The 22793-nt window shown below is 35.7% G+C and overlaps 1 protein-coding gene across 2 annotated transcripts; it reads right to left on the bottom strand.

Moving 5' to 3' along the window:
• Positions 1-725: 725 nt before the first annotated feature.
• Positions 726-21955, bottom strand: LOC136814805 (tubulin polyglutamylase ttll6-like). Of its 2 annotated transcripts, none has more exons than XM_067071231.1 (17): positions 21331-21955; positions 19349-19389; positions 17762-17880; positions 17199-17329; positions 14800-14908; positions 14067-14261; positions 13669-13754; positions 13422-13494; positions 12745-12897; positions 11959-12134; positions 9221-9304; positions 8460-8644; positions 7571-7668; positions 5945-6151; positions 3616-4463; positions 1920-1974; positions 726-1505 (listed from the first exon to the last, which is right to left on the bottom strand). In XM_067071231.1, the coding sequence occupies exons 1-17, from the start codon at positions 21765-21767 to the stop codon at positions 1470-1472; spliced, it is 3033 nt and encodes a 1010-aa protein (XP_066927332.1). In that variant the 5' UTR covers positions 21768-21955; the 3' UTR covers positions 726-1469. The 2 variants fall into 2 exon arrangements, with proteins under 2 accessions (XP_066927332.1, XP_066927331.1); XM_067071230.1 differs by having other exon boundaries at positions 728-1505; positions 3616-4466.
• Between the last annotated feature and the right edge of the window lie 838 nt (positions 21956-22793).

Below are 22793 nucleotides of genomic sequence, written 5' to 3'. Positions count from 1 at the left end.
TATTTTTACCTTATTTTTGGGTTTCAGAAGTACAATTTCCAATCCCCCCGGCAATCCCCCCCCGGTTTAACCCCCTTATTAAAATCTAGAAAATTTTCCAACCCCCCCCCCGTTTATTCGAACCCCCCGTTTATTTGGAACCTAAGAGTACACGTTACGTATTCACTTTGTCCTACTTCAAAGTCAAAGCTAGATACAATTATTACCTGTTGGTTAAAAAACGCATAGCACCGCTGTTAAATCACTGGATTGTTTCATGAAATTTCTATTCAGGGGGTGGACGAATCTTTTCAAGTCAAAAAAAGATTCTTAGAAATATCTGCATATCCCATGAGAAATTTCAACATTTGCAAAAGAGCTCTTCGAAAAATTTATTTCCATACCTAAAATGTTTAGGGTGGAAGAACTAAAGTCAGTCTTTTACGCCCTGGAAATTCTAGATTAACTTTTTACCCCCTGGAAAATGAAAAAAATACTCCTTTATACCCCCTTGAAAATACTTCTCTGATTACCCCCGGAAGATGTTCCTCCAGCCCCCCCCCCTCTTCTATGGAGAAAAAATGGAATGGCTCAAAAATGGGAATGGCCCAAACAAAAAAAAGATACAAAAAAATTGGAACTCTTTTTTTTGTTCAAAAAAATAATCTACCTACACTACACTGAAACCTCAGATTTGAAAATAAGTATTTACAATTTATAAAATGAATTAATATTTAATTTAATTGAATGAGAATACCAAAATAGAAGAAATTTACATAATTACATACTGGTTTTTTTTATAAGCATATAAAAATCTGGCGCGGAGATGCTTAGACCAAGAGATGATTAAAGCTAATCATAAGCAAAATTTTAGGGAAATTCCAAAAATTCGTAAAATCCCAGCAAAAAACAGCCAAAATCAGAAAATGTAGGCTCAAGGTAATACTAAGTATATGCTTAATTCTTTGCCATATCTGAGCCTACATTTGCTTATAAGTGAAATGCTTATAAAAGAAAAAACATGTACTTAATCTGGAAATTCAGCAATTCAGCTATTTTTTTACTGCTAATGAGCCTTGTTCTTATAAAAAGAGCATAATTTGGACCATCACTTTATACAACTCACCAACAATATTATAAATAAATATTATTAACAAATGAAAATTTCAAAAGACAACCAAACCTGACGTGTACAAATATAAACGGTCTTATAAATGGTCTTTTTCACAATTTGTATGACAACGAAATTATTCTGCTGCTCAGAATAGACCTATTCATAAATTACGTCACGAACATCACTTGCCTCTTCTTGAAATAAATTCCATGGTGATTAACTCCCAGCGGATTTCATTAAAACTACTTTCCTTTCATAAAAAATCATTTAATGTCTCAAGGGACATCTTAATCATCATGGTAATTGTTTGAAAACGAGGCAAGTGATGTTTGTGACGTAACTTATGAAAAGGTCTATGATGCAAGAAGTTTTGAATTCAATTTGATGTCCGGTTTTCCAGTAATTCCATTTGCTGAAAAAACAATTTTCTAAATCATAATCTGAAGAGAATATTAAGAAAAAAAGGATCAATTTTTAAAACAAATTTTTAGCAAGCAGAAGTTAACTTTTCACTTTTAACACGAAGGACTTTTAATCAGGTCTGGTTTCAGGGGTTGCTGGTTGAATTCTTAACCAGTTTTCAAAACTTTTGGAGACATGTCAACTTTGCTTTATACCGTCTCCCTCGATTTACCTTTAATACATAAACTCGATACTTTCAGCAAAGATAGCGGATTATTTTGCTTCACCTGCCGTTGCTTAGGAAATGCAGAGTAGCTCTATTTAGTGTTTTCTATAGGATATCTGCGGGTAGACCTAGAAAATTCATCTTGCAATATTGGAAATCAAGTTCTCTGAAATATTTTGATAGCAACTTTTATCCTACCTTAATACGAACGTTGTTGGTAGCGCCACGTGCCCTTTGCGTCTTGGTTGAACGACTAAAATAAACATCAAAGGAAGAACCTTATCGAATGGCAAGAACACATGTAAAAAATTGGTTATTCCAGAAATAGTCTGACACGTTCATGGTGGTTTGAAAAATAAAAAAATCCTGAGGGACCTGGTTTTTTCGAGTGTAAAAATCCAAGGTGGTCAGTATATGAAGTAGAAAATCTAAGGTGGTTAGTAAAACGACGTCGTAAATTCAAGGAAACATTTTTTTTTTAATCCAGGGGGGGGGCATCAAAAGACTTCAACATAAGGGATATCGATGTTTTTTCTGGAATTCATGATATATGCACCATTGCAATCCCAGCTAGCACACAACGTTGTTTCAACGTTCATCTAACGTAATATGGACGTTTTGAACGTTAGACAAACGTTAAAATAACGTTGTGTGCCAGCTGGGATGTCTTCTGACATTACATCACGGACCTAACAGCTGAATGGTTGTAAGTGACGTAAAATCAGTTAATACGTCACTTTCAACCAATCAGATGTTGGGTCTGTGGAAGACATTGCAATAGTGCATATCATGAATAGCCCTATGCTGGGTCGAAAGTAGATAGTCAGACTTCGAAAAGTATACCACTCCGAAATAGAGACACCGCTTTATTTAAACCTTCTTTACAATTGCGGTGGTTTAACTGTTCTTGATTGAGTAGATTGGTAGAAAAAAGTATTTGATGAAAAGTAGATCCAGCGCTCTCGATACATTTTTCCGCTATTGAGTGATGTCGCCTTTAGGGTACCAATTTCAAAAAAACTCCGATCAAAGATTTTTGGTCGGCCGGGATTGAGTAACTTGGTCCAGGGATATATAAAGGTCAGTGGACACAAAGGGTAAAAACTAATTAACCGTGTTTAGATTCTAACTAGACTGCACAATAATCTAAGATTCGACTCCGTTAATGTAGTGTGATATAAACTTAGTTGCCAGCTTTTGCATACAGAAATAAATAGATCTTTGTGTTACTCAGAATGGTGTGTTCCATTGAATTTCAAACTCGAATGGCTAGAGGCGAGACTGGATGGGAAATGAAACCACTTATTTCCCATCCAGAACGCCCACGCGTAGTTTTTACACAAACGCCGGATTGAAACTAAAATCTATCGCTAGACTTCAAAAAATGTAGTCCTCCAAAACAAAGGAACCGCTAGATACAATCCATCGGATGGAATCTTGGATCGGATCTTAGATGGGAAATAAGTAGCTTCAATTTCTCTTGCCTGAGAAGGGTTAAAGTTTCGACTCTAACCCTTCGGGCTCGAAACTCAATGGCTTATTTGGCCAATTAACACCCCTACCTGCCTTAAGGGAAGAAACAGTTTTTGAGCAAAACCGTTTTTTGGCAAAAAAAAATCCTTCATCCTTCTTTCCTTTAAAGCATAAATACACAGGTTGCAAAATTAAAGTCTGAAGAAAAATCACACTTTTACTTGAAATTTTTATGTGCTTGTAACATGACATTTATTTCTGATTGGTTCGAATTTATGGGCACTAATAAAGTTATCAGCTGTAAGTTGTAAAGCAAGTAACATGGGAATAAAATCACATGAACTTTTTCGAGTAATCACATGTTTTGACTGCATTGATAAAATTTTGCAACCCGTGTATTCTAACTTCAATGAATACTTACCCGTTGATGAAGTCACTTGGTGAATTTCCTTTACCAGATGTCGCGCCTTTCTTTAGGGCGTCATCGCGTAATTGAAGCGGGGCGGGCGACGAAATAACTGAAAGACCACGCGCCCCTTTATAAAGGGCGTTGAGGCGGTTCCTATCTTCTTCCTTGAAAAGTTGAATGGGCGGACTTGCCTCCACAAAAGGGCAACTGATTTGTTTCTTGAGTACCGAAAAGATATGCGCTTTATCGACAGGACAGCCGTTGACTTTCCACATTTCGCTTTTATTGTTATTGTTCGTTTTACGGTCATCTGCGTTATTCCCGCGGGAAAAACGCGAATCAATATCAAGGTTGCAACGGTTGGATTGACTACTACTTGGGTTACTGTTGAACGTTTGAGTTCGTTTTTGTGTTCCGTGTGATCGTGAACCGTTCGTGAAATTAAAACCAGCGTGAGCCAGTATCTGTCTGTCTTTACGATTCAACGATGGTGGGATACTGGCTGGCCAATATTGTTTATTAGAGCTGACATTATGATTATAAGTAGCATTGCTAATAGAGTTGTTGCTGTTGTTGCTATGGTGTACATTATTGTTATGATTACTATTTTGGTTACTAGGAAAGCCTCTTGTTGTACTTGAAGTTGCAGTATTGTTACCACTGGAGTAAGGTTTGTATGAGTGAGGCACCGCTCTTTGAGTATTAATGTTTAGACTTTGAAGTTCTTTATCGCTGACACTTCCAATGTTTAGACCAGGTGACGATTTCTTGATTTCCGCATTGGTAGAGCTACTCTGCGGGTTTTGCATTTGAACACTTGGTGTAGCATATGTACGCATTGCTGGCAAACTTTTGCTGATCTTCTAGGTAAAAAAAGGAATTTTTCTATATACCACGAGAAGGAAAGTAAAAAGGTAAAGTATGGTGGTAATCGTTCTCGGCTCTCGCACAGGCGATCCGAGTTCGATTTCCACCATGGTCATTCGACTCGCTTGGCAAGTGAGTGTTCCTTCGCTTGAATCAACTCATACCATGTGAAGAGAATGGGCTATTTCAGAAATTGTCTGTACCCCATATGTTGAGGTGTGACGTCCAGGGTGGTCTGGAAAGAAAATCCAAGGAGGTCTAAGTTGTTCAGTAAATTGAGGTAGAAAATTCAGGGTGGACAGTTAAACGCCGAGGTCGAAAATCCAGGATGGACCAAAAAATGAGAAAAAAAATCCAACAACATTTAAAATAAATTCCAGGATGGTCACCTTTCCTAAAAGGCCTCCTCAATATAGGAGGCCCAATAGGGTACCGCAACTCTGATAGCGTGGGTAGATATGTCAGACATTGTGGTGCGATTGCATTCCTGTGCAAGTTTGCGAGTGTTTACGCTCTCCCGCTCTCTTCACAAAGCATCATGGTACCTGTGTGTTGCTTACAAAGGGCCAGCAACCTATGAGTTCCTACTAGAAAGGATTAGACTATTAGAACTCATTCCGGTTCATTGCAGGTGTAATATCTATTACGGAAAGCGGCTTTCGTTGATTTTTGGTGAATTCGAACGATACTTGGCGATTTCTCAATACATGTTTTGGAGAAATAGAGAAGTGGAGAAATCCAGGGAGAAAGAGTGGCGCCCTTCCCTACTTACTTTTCCAGTTAGCAGATTGGGCTTTTCCAGAAAAAAACCGTGCACCCCCTGTTGAGGAGTCCATTTCCATTCCTAGGGGGGTATGGTTTGAAATGCAGTGGAATTCCATAGCAGTAGACAAAAATCCGTCAAAAATAAGTGGAATTCCATGGGGTAATGAATGAAAATCTGTAAAAATTCGGAATTCCAGAGGGGTATGATCCTAAAATTGCCTGGAATTCCAAGGGGGTAATTCACAAAAGGTTGGAGCTTCTCAACAGGGGTGTACGGTTTTTTTCTGGAAAAGCCCATTCATGTGAAAAAAGTCAGAAAAAAATTTCGGCCAAAACACTGATTGGTTGAGACATGCAAAGATTACCTCATACTCTGCATATTTAAAAAAAAATATGCCTATGTGTGCAATTTTCAGCCAATCAGACCTTTACTCGAGGTTTTTTCGTGACCTTTTTACATGAATCTGCTAATAGGAAAACACGTATTCCCCTTTAAAAGGCACTTAATGAAGAGTATTTTTCTTTGGTGGAGTTTTACTGTCTGATCAAAAAAATTAAACAAAATATTGATCTGAAAAAGTAGAATATACCCAGGGCACGAAGTACATAAATTTTCTAAGAATTTGTTTGGGATACAAAATCTTCAAAAAGGACAACTCATCCAGTGGGATAACTCAGATCCGTTAAAAGTAAATGGTTAAAAACTCACATTATAGACATTAATTTCTTTACAAGTTGATTTTATCATGTTGGTTTTCTTTCGTGGTTTAATACCATTCAGCAAACGATAAATCAAATCCGGGATTCCGAGGTTTCGTATAATGTGATCACGCTGTACCATGTATCCGATTCTCTCCAATTCATCCTTCTCCAGGATAGGAAGTGAAATGAATGAACTGCTTTCAGGTTTCTTAATCTGAAAGAGTCATGAAATAAAATAAAAATGACAGTAAAGCAATTATTGTTATACCCATTATGCTTAATGGCAAAGATTCAGATAGTGCTGTATAACCACTTTGAATCGACCGATTTGGCACATAACTTGGGACATATATTTATAAAGCACGAAGGCCTAGATGGCGTGCTTTAAGCCATTGCGGGCAAAAAAAATTGAATATCGGAAAAAATATTGTTAAAATCCGCGAAGCTTCTGATTGGCCAAGCACTGAAATTCTATTGTAATGTCACGTGACCTAGGTAGGATTTCCTACCTAACCTCGGCACACTTAATTCAGCAAAAGCACGACATCTAGCCCTTCGGGCTTTAAAAATCTATGACTTGGGAGGGTTTTGTTTGTCTCAAAATATTAGTTAATTTGAATTTTCAGCGGAATTATTTTCATTGGAATGTTGGGTTTGGATGTTTTGGATAGTTAGTCGTAAGTACAGTAAAATCCGATTGAATAAATGTTGACACGTAAACATTATATTTTCAATTTACTCCAAGTTTTCGTGACCTTTTGATACAAATCATAAAAGGAGACACGTGTATTGCGTTTAAGCAAGAATCAAGAAATTATTTTTGTATAGTATTGAATATTGTATTACACGCTTTTTTATAAGAATAGTGTACTTTAGCTGAGGGTGAGCATTATTCTTATTTTTCTATTGTTCTAAACAATAAGCCTATTATTCTAACTCTGAAATCTCACCCTGATATTCTTATAGAAGGTATTCTTATAAAAAAAGCGTGTATAAATATTTCTTCTTTAAACTCCTAAGTGAAAATAATTTGTTTTGTGACTTGAGGGCTGTATGTAGGCTGATATGAATAGCGCTTCGTCGTGCAAACGTCATGATTATTACTTCTCTCATTTGACAGAAATTCAATCCCACAATCCTTTTCGTCTTAATTCAAAAGTCGTGAAAGTTATTACTTTTTCTTTGTAATTGAGTGTAATTTGCGTGCAAGCGTAATAAAGGCAAAGGGTGATGGGATTGAATCTCAGTCAAACGTAAAAATCCATGTCTATTTTTAGATTCGCGACGGTATGCTATTGATATAGGGAATACGTATCGTGTATAAAATTCTCGTCCGAGAGTTACCCCCGTCTTTGTGTTTTTGAGATAGGAAATTTGAATTTGTAAGTTTTGAGAAATAATTTGAATTAAAAATTTGAATACATTGAATGACTAGAGGCCAAAACAATCATTTGATTTCTGAACCTTTTAAAGAAAATTGCTTATCCTAGATTTTGCGTGAATTTCGGGCGGGAATTTCTTACACGATATGTATCCCCTATATCACAATCAATTTCGAGGATGCGCGCAGTCTACATGGACTGCGAGTCCCAAAACAAAATTTACGACAATTATTGAAAATATAACAACTTACTACGATCGGCTTTTTAACTTCTTTTGGTTTCGACAAACGATTGACAAGAATTCTGCGAGTTTTGGCACGCCCACTCTCAGGGCGTAGCGTATCTGGTACTGAAAACGAAAGTATTGATCACCACTTGCTAATAATGCACTGTGTTTGTTTTCAGCGAGATTTCAGATAAATGTTAGGGTTTGGGGAGACGAGAAGTTTTTTTTCGCGTTGGTGCAATCCAGCATGCTCCATCCCACAAAAAGGGATGTACAAAAAGTACGTGTCTCATGGTTTCTTTTTTTGTTTAATGGGACAAAAAGTGAGGGAAAATACCCAAAAGATGATTTCCCTGGGACAATGGAGCAAAATTGATTCAAATCAATTTCGCTCCATTGTTCCAGGGACAAAAGTGAGAGAAGCACAAATATTATTAAAAGAAAAATGGGGTGGAGACACGACAAAGCGTTTCAGGTTGGTGGGATGGAGCATGCTGCATTGCACCAACGCGAAAAAAACTTCTCGTGTCCCCAAGCCTTTAGGGTCAGGGTTTGTGTCGTGTTCAAAATTTAATAACTACACGTTTTTTTGTTATAAGAAAAACCATATAAAAATTACATTTTTCTTCGATGACCAAAATATTCAGAACAAGTTAAGAGCATTTTATAGCTTAAAACTCCAAAAGTTAAAAACATCCCCCAAGATGTTCTTATAACATTAAGATGATTAGATTTCGCGTGAAATAATTTTGAAATTTCCGCGAATTCAGGCAATCTTCGTGAAAATTAATCCTCGCGAAAAATTCAAAAACTAAACTTTGGTCAAACTGAAAATGAAAGCTGACTCAGCAAAAAAGTTCTCAATTTGCTTGACGTTCTCGGAAGCTTGGACACAAAATTTGTTTTAAACTTACTTGCTCCTATGATTCCATTTTTCCTTCTCATGCTTTCAATATACATACTCTTCATCTTAATTTCTTCGCGTTGAAGACGCGCACATTCAGTGCGTGCTTTAGAAGCGGCCGTTTCTTGGAAAAGCGAGCAACTATTTGTGAAATACGGTTCGTAAATGTCTTCGTTATTTTCTGGATAAATTCTCCTAAGAAATGAACAAAATTTCCATTCAGCAAAAACAGGGTATCGTTTTTTTTGAAATATATATACAATTGAATCTCTCTAATTCGATATTCATAGGACCAAAAATTCCCTTCGAATTAGAGAGAGATTCGAATTACAGAGGGTAATTTCAACTACTTTTCAGCTGTTGGGATCAATATATTCATTCAAATTAGAGAAAGATTCGAAAAATAGGGGTTCGAATTAGAGAGAGTTCATTGTAAGTAGGAGCTTGTCGTGTTTTAAAATCTCAGAAAAAAGGAGTGATTTTTGATTGATATTTTACGCAAATTAAGAATGGGCTTTTCCAGAAAAAATTTAAATGTGGAGGGTGGAGTATATAACATTTTTTGGAATTTAACACCCCGGACATTGTAACTATTGACCCCCGGACACTGCCGGACAGTAGGTCTAATCTTAAAATTCAAAATTACCCTCAAACAGAGCAAAATTACCCTCAAACAGAGCAAGTTTACCCACCTATCTTTTCACTATCCCCAGACAGTAATATCCTCCACCCCCCCATGTAAGAATATTTTCTGGAAGAGGGGCCCAATACCTGAAGTTTCCAAGATGTGAGTCTTCATAAGCTTTCAGAATATCTGTATTATCTGTCTCACTTTCACCTCCATCTTTCTTATCCCTAAAAGTAAGTAAAAAAGCATTTCCTTTTATAGACAACGTTCTTAAATACACATGAAAAATACAAAAGAAATACAAAAGAAATACTGAAAAAGATAGTACAAGTTGATTCTTATAAGAACAATAAGTTATGGACATCTTAAGGCTTCGCGTGCTCTAAAACACACGATTTCTTAGGAAAATGGACCAAAATGCCCAAGAAATGGTGAAAATATTAAGGTACATATTAAGAACATTTTTATAGCGTTAATCTCAAAAGTTAAGAACATCCGAAGGCCTAAAACAGAACTAGTCTTTCTGTGTAAGCATGATACAAAAAACTACATATATTTTTAGCATGTTGTGAAAAAGAGTGCGAAAAAAGGGTATTTTAAGAAAATCAGAATATACCAGTTTTTGACTACTGTGAAAGAAAAAGGGGGGGGGGAGAAGAAAAAAAGTTTTTTCTACAAAGAGCGTTGTGAGAAAAAAGGAGCAAAAATGATGAATGAATACAGTATACAGTATATGTCCCTTGAAGATCGAGTTAGAGAGAGAGTCAACTGTATAAAGTTCGAGGTTTGACTATGTTACGTAACTCGTGAAACGATTGTTGTGCCATTTTGTTTGTTCTATTTAACTTGCAGGGAATATTTAAATATATTCAAAAAATTATCAATTTCAAATAACAAATTTAATTAAATTTCTAAAAGAATAAAGAGACTTTTTTAATTGAACTTTTCCTGTGAAATAGAAGATCTAATAATTTTTGGATTTCGCTATGATATGTAGGATCTAAATTCTGCTCCAATTTATATCGGATGAGTGTTTCTGTATCAAGAAAAACTTTAAAAAGTTGAATAAAACCAAAATTAAGTATTTGTTTAAGCTGCTTACAAGAGACTATGAGTGTTTTTAATTGTTTCCCATTTTTGCAACAAAATGCAACCAACCAAACTCAAGATGTACAATATTTCCAAGTACCTGATTGGCTTAGATACAGTGTGTCAGCTACACTTCTCATACCAAACATTGTACTTATTGTTGGTTTGATCAAAACAAATAAAATCTTAACTCGATCACAAAAATTGTATATTTTCCTATCCGTCACAGATGCTATTCTTGGACTTTGTGTATCAATCACCAAAGTTGGTTCTCTTGTTTCCATGATAGACATTCCATGCGCAAAACCATTTGGAGGGAGTCTGGGAATAGCCGTCATCAATTTCCTAACACAATCGGGAGCTGGCACTTTCCTTATGATTGCAATACTTAGAAACTTTGCGATACGAAAACCGTTAAAACATTTTGAGACTAAATGGATTATATCGATGATTAGTATTTGGCTCATCATCACAATAATACAATCTGCATGGGCATACATTATTTTCTCTCCTAAATACACGAGCAGAGGGTTTGTAATATCTGGCTGGTTAATCTTAAACCTTTCAAGAACTAGTATTTTAGCCATGGTGATAATATTCAATGCCTGGTCAACAGAACATCTTCGCCGGCACCGATCAAAGAATATCCATAGCAACCAGATCCGACACAAACAGAATTATAAAGCTGTGGTTACTTTAAACCTAATCACAATAGTATACGTTCTGTGTTTTCTACCCTGTATCGCATTCTACTTCACGATGTTAGATTTTTTATTTCATAATCATATCAGTTTGGTTTCTGAAGGCTTCAAATATTATTGTATCATCTATTCACCAGTTTACCTGTGTTCTGGTCTGAACTCTGTCATCTATATATCCAAAGACAGTGCTATCAAGTCGTTCTACTTAAAGAAACTTTCCATGAAAATTAATCACAATCAATCAAACTCTCCAACTTCAAAGACAATCAGTCACAAAAACAGATGGATAAACAGCCAGACTTCTAAATTCCATCAGGAAACTTGATTCCATACGGCACCAGGAGATGTCCACATTTGAACCTCTTTAACTCGATTGTGTTTGGTTGGTATCCTCTCATAAAGTCTCATAAAGACTAAAAAACGGTATATTCTTCTCAATACTTTAAGTTTCTTGTTTACGCATTCATCAGTTGATTAGAAATAACTCTGGAGTCTCAATAACTCGAACACGTACGGGAAACTTGAATTTGTTTCAAGTTATGGACTTTTCGAGTTATTATATAGACTGGCAAATAATTCTTTGTTTAGCGGAGGGACAAGAAAGCTTGCTCAAATTAAGAAGACATTCGAGTGATAGAGCTTCGTGTTATGGAGACTCAACTGTATATTCTTTTGCAGATTTTTCAGTTATTTAATTTATCATTTTAATCATTACATAATTTGAGTCGTAGTGGTGTGGTGGTCATCGCTCTTGACTCCCGTCTGGGAGACCCAAATTAGATTCCCACTGTAGTACTACGGTTCACTTGTCGTCACTATGCATCATGGTATCTGTGTCTCGCGTGCACAGAACCAGCGGTGCCTGGACAGCGCTAAGCGTTCCAAATCGAAAGAGAAGGAATTCCTACTTCGCAAGGAGTAGGACCCATTCCCCAGTGGGGAGGGTTGATATCATACAGCAACGTTCACAAGTTTCGAATAAATTAGTTTCAATAAAAGCACCAACTCAAAAAAAAACAGCAATAATTTAATCCAAAACTTTTCAATTTGATAATTGAAAAAATTTGATCATTTTAGTAAATCTCACTTACTTTGGATCTTTAGGTTTTTGGAGAAGTCTTTCTCGAACTTTCCTTCGTTCTTCTTCGACATACTTCTTCTTGTCACATTGTGAAAAGTTGACCAAAACTAATGTATCGTGTACCAAAGAGTCTTTGATTTCTCGATCAAGCTTCGAATCAGTGGTAAAGCTTGGTGAATGATTGACCTAAAAAAGACGTACAGTGTGTCCCAAAAAAGCGGTAAGTTTTTGATACTCGTAGAATATGGAAATATTTCACTCGTTCCGGATTTTCCGTATATTTTGTAAATATTGTACGGAAAAATCTCGGAACTCGTTAAATATCTGTCCGATAACTATTACATATCATACGCTCGTCCATTTATATCATGTCAGACGAAAATTTCCACGTGGTCAAAGGAAAGGTTTTGAAGGGGTTTTTTTCAGGAAATTTGTTCGGAGTTTTCAGAGACCAAATTTATTAAAACCAAGTTATTCTGAAATTTCCAGGGAGTAAAAAACTGATATTAGTTCGTTCTTTGAGATTAAAAACAAAATTTCCCCAAGAGAAATAAAATCTTGCGAATTTTTGCATATTTTCCAATTTTTTCCTGGAGTAACGACTATTGTTCTTACAGTGCACTCTCGAGGAACTAATTCGAACTTTTGTTATTCGAATCTTTCTATAATTCGAACTAATTCTTAGACCCCATCAAAGGGAAATCCTATTAAAATACTTTCTACATTTTGAATTTCTCTGTAATTCGAACAAATTAGACTTCCTGTTCGACTGCGAATAAGCGACAATTAATTGTACCTCTAAAACCCATGGTTTGAGTTTCCGGTCAAGAATGATATCAAAGCCAAGAATTTCAAAGCAAGCACTGCCACGTGTGTGGTTCGGAAAACATGTGCGATAATTATGTTTCAAGATAGGATGAGCTGACACCAATGTCTTGATGATAACATCCTAAAATGATATAAAATAATGAAATCGATTTTAGAATGAATGTCTCAACAGCAAAATTGCAAAATTGAAGTACCGTATTACTTCAAATAAACGCCCAGGCAGTTATCAATCTTTTTGGTCTTTAGGAGGGGCGTTTATTCGTAGGGGCGTTTAGAAGAAGGGGGTATTTATTAAATAATTCATAAAAAAATTAGTTCGAATACTAAAAGAATGCAGTGCAGTCACTGGCATAATTCTGTGTTTTCTTTCATTCTATACTTCCTTCCAGCTACTTGTGTTAAATAAACGCCCCTCCTAGGGTGGCGATTATTTGAGGGGAGGCGTTTAGTTGAGTCGGAGGTGGCGTTTATTCGAGGGGGAGGCGTTTATTTGAGGGGGCGTTTAGTTGAGGGGGATGGCGTTTATTTAAGAGAGGCGTTTATTGAAGATTTCTCCTCAAAGAAGGACGTTTATTCGAAGTAATACGGTAAAGTAAGAAATAATTTTTGACAATTTTTCAGAAAAAAACACGTCTTTTTTCTTACGTTAATGCTGTGCCAGATTTTCTCCAGGTCATAACCATTTTCCACAAACCATTTATTGACGACCGATAGCCTCCTACAAATAAATCAAAGGTAATTATTAGTGAGTAAGCAACAGTCAACTCTCGCTTTCTAACTTTAAAAAACCAAAAACTTTATTCGAAGACCATCGAAGCATGGTTCTTATATAGTTTGTTCTTATGACAAAAAATATATAAAATGAACACATTTAAAAGATCAAATGATGTACCTTTTGCTTCCTGTCTCTTCATCTCTGACAAATTCGTTGCTGAATTTTTGAATGGCGTAATTCGTCAAATGCATGTATATGTTTTCCTTAAAAAATATTCAACAAGAATACTGTATTACTTCGAATAAACACCTTGTTCTTTAAACACCTCTCCCTCAAGAAATCCCGCAATAAGCTACTACCCGAAGTGGAGGACGCCATTCTTTTTCCCTAGATTTCTCCACTTACCCTTCGTCCTTTTCTTAATTGCTGAGCATCAAGTACCATTGTTGGGTTGAACCCACGACCTTGCGCACCGTAGCCGGATGCTCTACCACTGCACTGCGGTCGCTAACCCCATGTAGGTCCAAAAATCAAATAAAGCTTGACACGAATGAACGATTTTTCAACAAACTTACCACATTGACATTATTTGGTTCTTCGTATTTAACCGTTGAAAATCGCCCCAATCCATCATTATAAACAAACACGCGTAACGGATCACATGACGTCACCAGAACATAGACACGAAGGTCAAACTTGAAACCATCAATAAGGAAGGGCTTGCAAACATATTGTTGACAGATAAGATCTTCCTCTGGTTTTATATCTTGCTGTAAGTAAATTGAAAAAGAATTTAAAAAGTATTTTGTACGTATTTCAGATGAATATGCAAAAAAATCTTCCTTAAAATTAGTGTTAGAAGTTTAGTATAAAACTCTCAAAAGCTGCAATAAAGACACATGGTTTTTTCTTATCACTCCAGAAAAGATAAAAGTGAAAATAATGGTTACCATATTACTTTGAATCAACGCCCCAGGCGTTTATTAAATTTTGTTTTTTAGGAGGGTCGTTTATTCGAGGGGGCGTTTATGAAATAGTTCTAACCAAGCTCACTTTAATTAAATGAATGGGGACCTTAATTTGTTATTTCATTACTATTTAAACAAGAATATGTCAATTTAGATATGTAGAAAGGGGTACGAAAATACAATCATAATATTCGTATATCTAAGTTTCCTTTTATATTATACTTCCTTATACAACTTCTCGTTTCAAATAAACGTCCCTCCCAGTAGGAAGGCGTTTATTCGAAAGGGGCGTTTAAAAGAAGGAGGGCGTTTATTCGAAGTAATACGGTATCTATTATACCTTAGGATTTCTGGTCAGATAAATTCCTTTGCCTTGTGATCCACTATCTGGCTTCATTATAAATGTTTTGTTTTTCTTTGTTCGATAAAACGTTTGGAAATCACCATAACTGAAAAAATAAGAAATGAAAAAAAGCTTTCAAAATATCATAAGTTTATTATATTCATTAATGATTATGATAAATAATGCTTTGTGAGGTAATCTTTGTTGATTATAAAAACTTAAAATCTCGAATGAAACCACCACTTCCAAAATATGTACCGTTTAACCACTGTACAGAAATATCTCATCTTAGAGCACTAAACCCGATTGAAGTATGAAAAGCTCATTTTATGAAACCCCCAGCGGCACCCCTAATCACGCCATCACGCAAAAAAGTTTTCTCCATCACGCATTGATGTAACATGGCGTGATTGAGACTTTTTTCTTGCGCGAAAATCGCTAAAATTTGTCATCACGCAAAAAATAGCGAAAAATAGCCCAAATCACGCATCACCCCGGGGGGGGCACTTAGGCAAAAATAGGTACGGGGACGTGCCGCTGGTCAGGGTACCTTTTTCAGTGTTGCAGAATTACTGACAGGGTATCTAAAATTGCAAAATTCTGATCTGACAGGGGCGCAATTTCATGATGTGTGTCTGACAGGGTCTGTTTTTGCCGTTTTTGCATGTAGAGTTCTTTTGCAAATCGTTTTGACGCGGCGGTGAGCAGGCTCCTGCTAGGGGCAAACAGCTTTTTGCAAATACTTATCGCACGGCCAACACAGGCGCTTTGCTGCTGTTGTCTCGCACCACACGCTAATTTAGGCTAATTTCAAAGATACCTCTATTGAACTATTTAGAATAAATGTTCAGCTGAATAGTGGTACTAACAACATTGTTTCCGGAAATTTTTTTTGAAAATTGTATTCTTTTCGAGTTCGAAATCGAAGACTTCTGAGTCTTGCAGGGATCGTGCATCTCCCACACAAAGCGCCAGTAATGCTAGAGCGGGAATCGGAATCTTATGTGATCCTATGGTAATCCTGGAAACGGATATCTGAAATTTATCTACGTTCATTATTACGTTTTTTGAAACTTTAGCGTTCTATTTGTTCTTGTACATCTATAATATTGTATGAGCTTTCTAGCTTTGAAACACATTTTGTGGAAGTAGAGAGTGATGATTTTGAATAATATTAAAGATATGTTTACTTTGTAATTTCATAACTTTCGTCGTCGATTCTTTTTGTCGGTTTTCCAGGTATTGAGGTTTAATGAGGCCCCCCCAGCGGTTTGTGTGATGGCGTGATTGGGACTTTTTTCTTGCGTGATGGCGTGATTAGAGATTTTTTTGGCGTGATGGCGTGATCAAGGATTTGGCGTTATGCGTGATAGGGCAAAAATTTGAGGCGTGATGCGTGATTTGGGCTATTTTTCGCTATTTTTGGCGTGATGACAAATTTTAGCAATTTTCGTGATGCGTGATGGAGAAAATTTTTTTGCGTGATGGCGTGATTAGGGGTGCCGCTGGGGGGGGCCTCTTTAATATTTATGCAATGCTGTAGTTTTTTAGCCTGGAAATGTTGATATCACGTTATATTTTACGAAAAACGCGAAAAACGTGTATAAAGAGTAGGTTTTTAACATACAATCTGACAGGGTAGGTTTTTCATCGAATTTTTCTTCTGACAGGGTCTATTTTTCATCAAATTTCATTTCTGACAGGATCGACTTTTGAAACTCCAGCGGCACGTCCCCGTCGGTCGTCAAGGTCAGTGCCCCCCCCCGGGCGCATCACGCCTCAAATTTTTGCCCTATCACGCATCACGCCAAAATCTTGATCACGCCATCACGCCAAAAAAGATCTCTAATCACGCCATCACGCAAAAAAAAGTCCCAATCACGCCATCACGCAAACCGCTGGGGGGGCTCTTTTATCAAAGAGAATAGGTTTTGTTTTAAACTAAGTTGATATCGTTTGCTTACTCGTCAATTTTAAATGTGGATGTGGAGCAATATTGGTTAGAAAGAAGGAAAGAAAAACATATTTTGGGTTATTTAGCACAAAATCGAACACAATAAAACAATAGGAAAGACACCGAGCTAATATGAAATATGTGTCTGATATGAAACGGGAACGCTTATGTAAAAATAAAACCTTTAAGACTCAAAGAAAGATAGAGATTTCCGATAATGTCATGTGTGTTACGTAAAAAATTAATCCACTCAGATCGTTTTCAATTTTCCAAAAAGCAAAATTGATATTTAAGTACAGATTGAAAAACAACTTTTGTGCTGGAAGTTGAAGATTGACAAAATAATAAAAATGCTTAAATCGTAATTTGATGACATATTGATTTTATTTAAAAATAAAACATCCCATAAAAATTCCTGGAAGAAAACTTGATAAATGCTTACTCAGCAGGTAGACACCATGTTCTTGGAAAGATTGCATAATCCTTTGGGAATTGTTTCCATAATCTGTTCATGTTACGTGCCAATAAATCCTTCCTACAAATTTCACTCATTCCAGGAAAATGATTGATTTTCTAAAGCAAAGAAGAAAAACAAAAAACTTTACATGGTAAATATTTTCTTTGATTTTCAATTTGGTTACAGGATACAAAATCAAAGTTTGCAAAGAGCTGCAAAAAGAGAAAGTACTCTTCTATAACCATGATTGGAACGGTAATACTTTTATTAAAATCTCTTTCAGTAGATTTCTTTGATATTTCTAAATTTGATCTAAAAGTATACACTCTTTTCTTTTTGGAAAACTAGGTAAATTTTTGAAAAGGCTAGACTGTTCTTATGGTACATATTGAGGTATTTTAGAATTTTGTACCCTTTTTTTACTTTTACTTACTTTGACCCCTAAATTGCTTGAAATTGAGTAATTCCAAACTCACATTGTTCTAAAATTGTTCTTCTTTTTTAGCGATTTTGAGCCTGATTGTTCTTATAAAAGAAAGAGAGTATACCTGATAGCACTTCATATTGATCACTCTTTCCAAACTGACTGAGAAATCAGTCCAACACAAGTTCCAATCTTCTCCTTCGTCAACTTCCTTGAATCCAAATTTACGGGTAACACGTCGTACTGAAACAAAATGTTGGAAGTTATAAGTAATAAAGTTATATTTCAAAAATCATCATACCATGTAAAATACATTACTAAAAGTTTCATGCTACATACGCAATCATCGGATGTTAGTTAGGAAGTTATAAGTAACTATATTTTCATCAATATCAGAAACCATCAGAGATAGCCCTGGTTGTGGTTAATAAGGCAACCCACTTTTTCAACCTGTTTTTTCTAATAGTGAAATAAAATTGGCAGAAAGGTGGCTGTGTTAAAGTCAATTTTTGCTCTCTTTTTACATCAGTGTAATGGCTTTTTTCAATCTATTTCAAGCAAAAATCATAATTGTCAGTTTCTGTAAAATGTTTTGCCTACTACTCTGACAATTAGAATAGGAAGGGCGTAAAGTCAGTCACCTAAACTAGACTTTACTCATGAGATTAAATACATTTTTGGGAAAGGAATTACCTTTACATACAGATCCAAGGGGGCAGTGGGTTTACCAAGTGAGACGGTATGTGCGGCGAAAAAATTTGCTTTTAGAATCGCACCCTTACAGTGCAGAAAAAATCGGTGCATTTTTTCAAATTTTAAACTCTTTTAGAGCAAAAAAATCAAGATTTTTGAGAAGTTTTCCTATATTTGCTGAAATTTCCCCATATACAGTGCATTTATCAAAATGGTGGTCACCCTCACAGTACATTTCTGATATTTTGAAAAACATACCCTTATTAACTGCCGCACATACTTGTCGGCCAATTTGGCTGACGCCCCCCCCCCCCGAGATACAGATGCTATTGTACTTTTTTACAATTTTGACAATATTTTAAACAACCAACCTAGTCCCAGAAAAACATAATCACTTATTCTGAGTATTTAAAAAATTTAAAAAGCAATCTTACTTATTGAGTAACCTTGATTTTTAGCTTCAATACAAAAATGACATAGCGTCAGCCTGGGTTTAGGTCCCAGGCCAAAATTAAGTCCCCCCCTGAGTTTTAAAGAATTATGAATTTTTTGTTAGCCCCCAGGAATTTTGACCCTAGACACTTTCAAAAAATCGATCCAGTAAAAAAGGTTTTTCCAATGTAAAATGCGTTCAGTTCTAAGTTTAAGATAAAATATTTTGCACACTTTCTATAAAAATATTGTGCCGCAGACGAAAATTTTTCAGATTCATGAGCTTCAATTTGAGTAATTGAAGCCAACTATTAAGCTGAATTATTTTAGCCCCTACGTTAAGTGATATGATATTATAGCTCCCCCTAAAAAAGTGGTGTACTTCTAGCCCCCTTCTTTTTTGAGAAAAATTTAGGGTGCAGCCCCCCAACCAGCAGGGGGGCTGACGCTATGTTATGATATGCTTTTTAACCTGATAGATAAAATTTTAAAGTAGTCAACTGAACGTTATCATTACTATTTAAAAAATAAGAGGAAAAATTCCAATAATCATTGAACAGTAACAACACAAAAATTAAATTCTTACCACACTCATATTTGCAATTGGATAAAGCAACTGTCAAATTCCTGTAAATGAAAATGACAGCAAAAGTAAGAAATATATAACATAGGAAATTTGTTTATAAAGATAACATTACCTTAATCAGTACATACAAACAGGGTGGATTCCTTTGTTTCTAGGAATCAGCTGTCTTGTAAAAGACAAATCATTGAGGCTATGATTCAAAAATTATATGCTGTATTTATCCTGGTATATATTTAATATATATTTTAAATGTTTTTTTTTGTTGTTTTTAATTCAATACACCGTTTAGTAAGGTCGACTGCGCACGCATCCAAACAATTTTCCATTGTTTTGATTTTAGCGACCACGGGAAAGTCACTAGTCATCTAGTTTTCTCTAGATGAATCTTTGTGAAAGGATTGTGTTTCAAGTGAAATCAGTCATTTTCTTGCTTTATTCCCACTTTTTGAAAATGCCCAATTTAGTGAATTGGGAAATTTATACACGCAAAAATTTCCGATTCCGAATTTCCGATTTTGTAAACCGCACAATTTAATACCAATAAGGTATTAAAACATTTATGAGGACCCTTTCGGCTAAAAAAAACACTATTTATCTCTTCCGAAAGTTTTGGAGCTCTTTCAGTGCTTCCAGAGCAAGTGATATTTTTATACACGCAAAAATTTCCGAAAACTGGTATTTTGCGAAATTTAATACACGTGAAGCAAGCTCATAAAAATTTTGATTTTATAAACCGCAAAATTTATTACCAATAAGGTATCAAAACATTTATGAGGACCCTTCCGGCTAAAAAAAACACTATTTATGTCTTCCGAAAGTTTTGGAGCTCTTTCGGTGCTTCCGGAGCAAGTATTTTTTATCAGGTTCTAAAAAATAAAAGCGTTTAAACATGGCTACAAAAAAATATTTGTCCCAATATCTTGCTCTGGAACACAGAAAGTGCTTCAGTTTACTGTATCTTTCCAGAGCAAATTTTCTTTTTAATTATTCACTATTCACTCCCTGGCTCATGGCTCCGCCCCCCCCCCACTTATTTGGGGGGTGTGTAAATCTCAAATTGGCTTAAAAGTGGGTGGGAGCTGTCTCATTTTTTAAACTCAGGGGGGACCTAAAAAAGTGGGGGGAGCTGAAGGGCTACACTAAAGTTCTGGGGGGCTAATTAGGAAACTGTAAAATACCCCCTCACTATTGTTTTGGTTAATAAGTTTTAAGGATTTTTCTATTGAATTTATTATCTCTTACATTCTATCAAAATGTAGGCTAAAATGGCAGATTTCTACCTTTAAAATTCCAAAATTTTCTCGTTGCCCAACCATGGTGGGCAACATTTATTTAAATTTTCAATTTGGACCCCCAATTTTTTTTAACCCTGCATTTTTATGATGTACATGAATTCTTTCTTCTCTTCCTCAGTTGGTTGACGTCCCATGTTGATACGTAAAAAAACTAGTAATAATACTACCAGAAATGACAGTAGCTTTTTTTGCTGGGACCTGAACCTTGAAAGCAATTTTTGCAGGGACCTGAACTTTTATATTTCAACTGGGACCTGAACCTTACTGAAAAGTGGGGGGACCTAAATCGTGGGGGGGACCTAAATTTGTTGGGGGGACCTAGAACCCCATTCGGAGCCATGCTGGCTGGTCTTAGTTAGCAATTTCATATCTTTATAGTTCAATCCTGAGAAATTATATTCAGCTTCAATATACTAATAAACTTCTCAAATCTGCTTAAATCTAGCTCATTTTGTTTCGATCTTAGACTTTGGATTTTAGACTTTTTAATTATTGAATTTAACACTTATTTATTTAATTATATTTTTTTTAATTATACACTACTAAATTTCTCATTTATGTTTCCCTTCGACCTTTGTAACAATCTAATCATCTAAAAAGAAAACAGATTTCAAAGGGTGAAAAAAAAATAGATGCAACAGATGATTTTGACAATGAAAACTACTGTAATCATTTAAAAATGTGTACCTTTTTTTCTTTTTCTTTTTTATCTTTGGAGTCTTAGTAGATTCCCTCTGTGAGTTGTTTATTTCCTCTTGTGATGAGAATGTAATTCCAGGGCTTGATGCTGTCGATCTTACACTGCTAGGGCTAGCTGATATTTTATCTTTGTTGGTAACAACTTTGTTATCCTTATTTTCTACTTCACCACAACTCAAATTGCCGATCAGAAGATGCCTTTCTGTTTTGAGATCTGCTGATAATTTGCGTTTAGTCTCTTTCATGGAATCATCATTCTTAAACTCATCAAAATTTCCAGTTGTACTATCTTCCAGCAGAGTATGATCGTCCTCGACCTCATCATCATCATAATCATCAAAGTCATCAAAAGCCTCCTCATCATTCTCTTCATCATCAGATTCTGGTCTTTGTTGCTGATAACTTTCATCATCAGTTAGCTTCATAATATCGAGATATTACAAAACATAACCTATGACTTTGCCCTTAAAGGGCTCATAAAGAGTTTTCTCTTAAAATTATATTCAAAAAGGTCAATTTTTCCCGCTGATTCTAAACCGATTGCAGCAAGCAGCCGATTGCTCATAAAGATACAAAAATTTCATTGAGATTTTTAGCCCACGGCGAAGCTACCATGTTTGTTTTTCTACAACTAAAACACTGACCTACCTAATGGCTTTCCGATATAACATTTTTAAGAGCGATATCTGGTCTTGTATTTAAACTTTGTTTACAGTTACCATGGCCCAGAAAATTTTATTGCGGGAAAGTTCAAAAAGGAGTACTTTTAGGTGCCAAATAAACGCCCCCCCCCCGCTTGTTAATTTTTCAAAAAATTTCCAACCTCCCGGACATTATTAGGATCCCACCCCCCGTTTGTTAATTTTTAAGAATATTTTCAGTTGTCAAAACGAAGTCCCCTTATTTAGCTCCAAAAAGCCTGATTTTAGCCTATATTTACCTTATTTTTGGGTTTTCAGAAGTACAATTTCCAACCCCGGCAATTAGGTAAAATTTCGAAAATTTTCCAACCCCCCCTTTTATTTGGAACCTAAGAGTATATCTTTTCCAAATTTTTCAATTTTTTTCGCCCTCTCCAGTTTGAATCAGGAACTTGATATTTTTGATTTTTCTGAATCCTTGACAATTTTATGACAATTAAAACAATGACATTTGAAGCATTGAGACCACAGATATATAGAAAGAGCACGAATCCGTTACGTTACCATTATTAGCATCAATCTTAAGGATAACCTTTCCTCTAATTTTGAAGAGGGCCGAAAGCACAAAAAGATGATTAGGGGGCAATAATTTCAATAAAAGGGTTCAAACACTGCGAAAATCAAAACTGATTCTACAAGCTTCCGAACGCTTATAATTTTGACCAAAATTTGGGGATTTTGGCTGAAATTCTGAAAAACAAGAGACACCTTAAAAAATGGAGAGAACATCCAAAATTCTAGAGGTCTGCG

Source organism: Clytia hemisphaerica, unplaced genomic scaffold, assembly GCF_902728285.1.
Source record: "Clytia hemisphaerica strain Z4C2 unplaced genomic scaffold, Clytia hemisphaerica genome assembly, whole genome shotgun sequence".
NCBI lineage: Eukaryota > Metazoa > Cnidaria > Hydrozoa > Leptothecata > Clytiidae > Clytia > Clytia hemisphaerica.
The sequence above is the reverse complement of the archived record's forward strand: the minus strand, read 5'-3'. Positions and strand labels throughout refer to the sequence as shown.

Coding starts and splice junctions, on each gene's coding strand:
- LOC136814805 (XM_067071230.1), bottom strand. CDS start 21,767: ATGAAGCTAACTGATGATGAAAGTTATCAGCAACAAAGACCAGAATCT. Junction 17,330..17,761: donor TCAATATGAAGTGCTATCAG/GTATACTCTCTT, acceptor TCTTTGCTTTAG/AAAATCAATCATTTTCCTGG. Junction 12,898..13,421: donor AAATCTGGCACAGCATTAAC/GTAAGAAAAAAG, acceptor ATATCATTTTAG/GATGTTATCATCAAGACATT.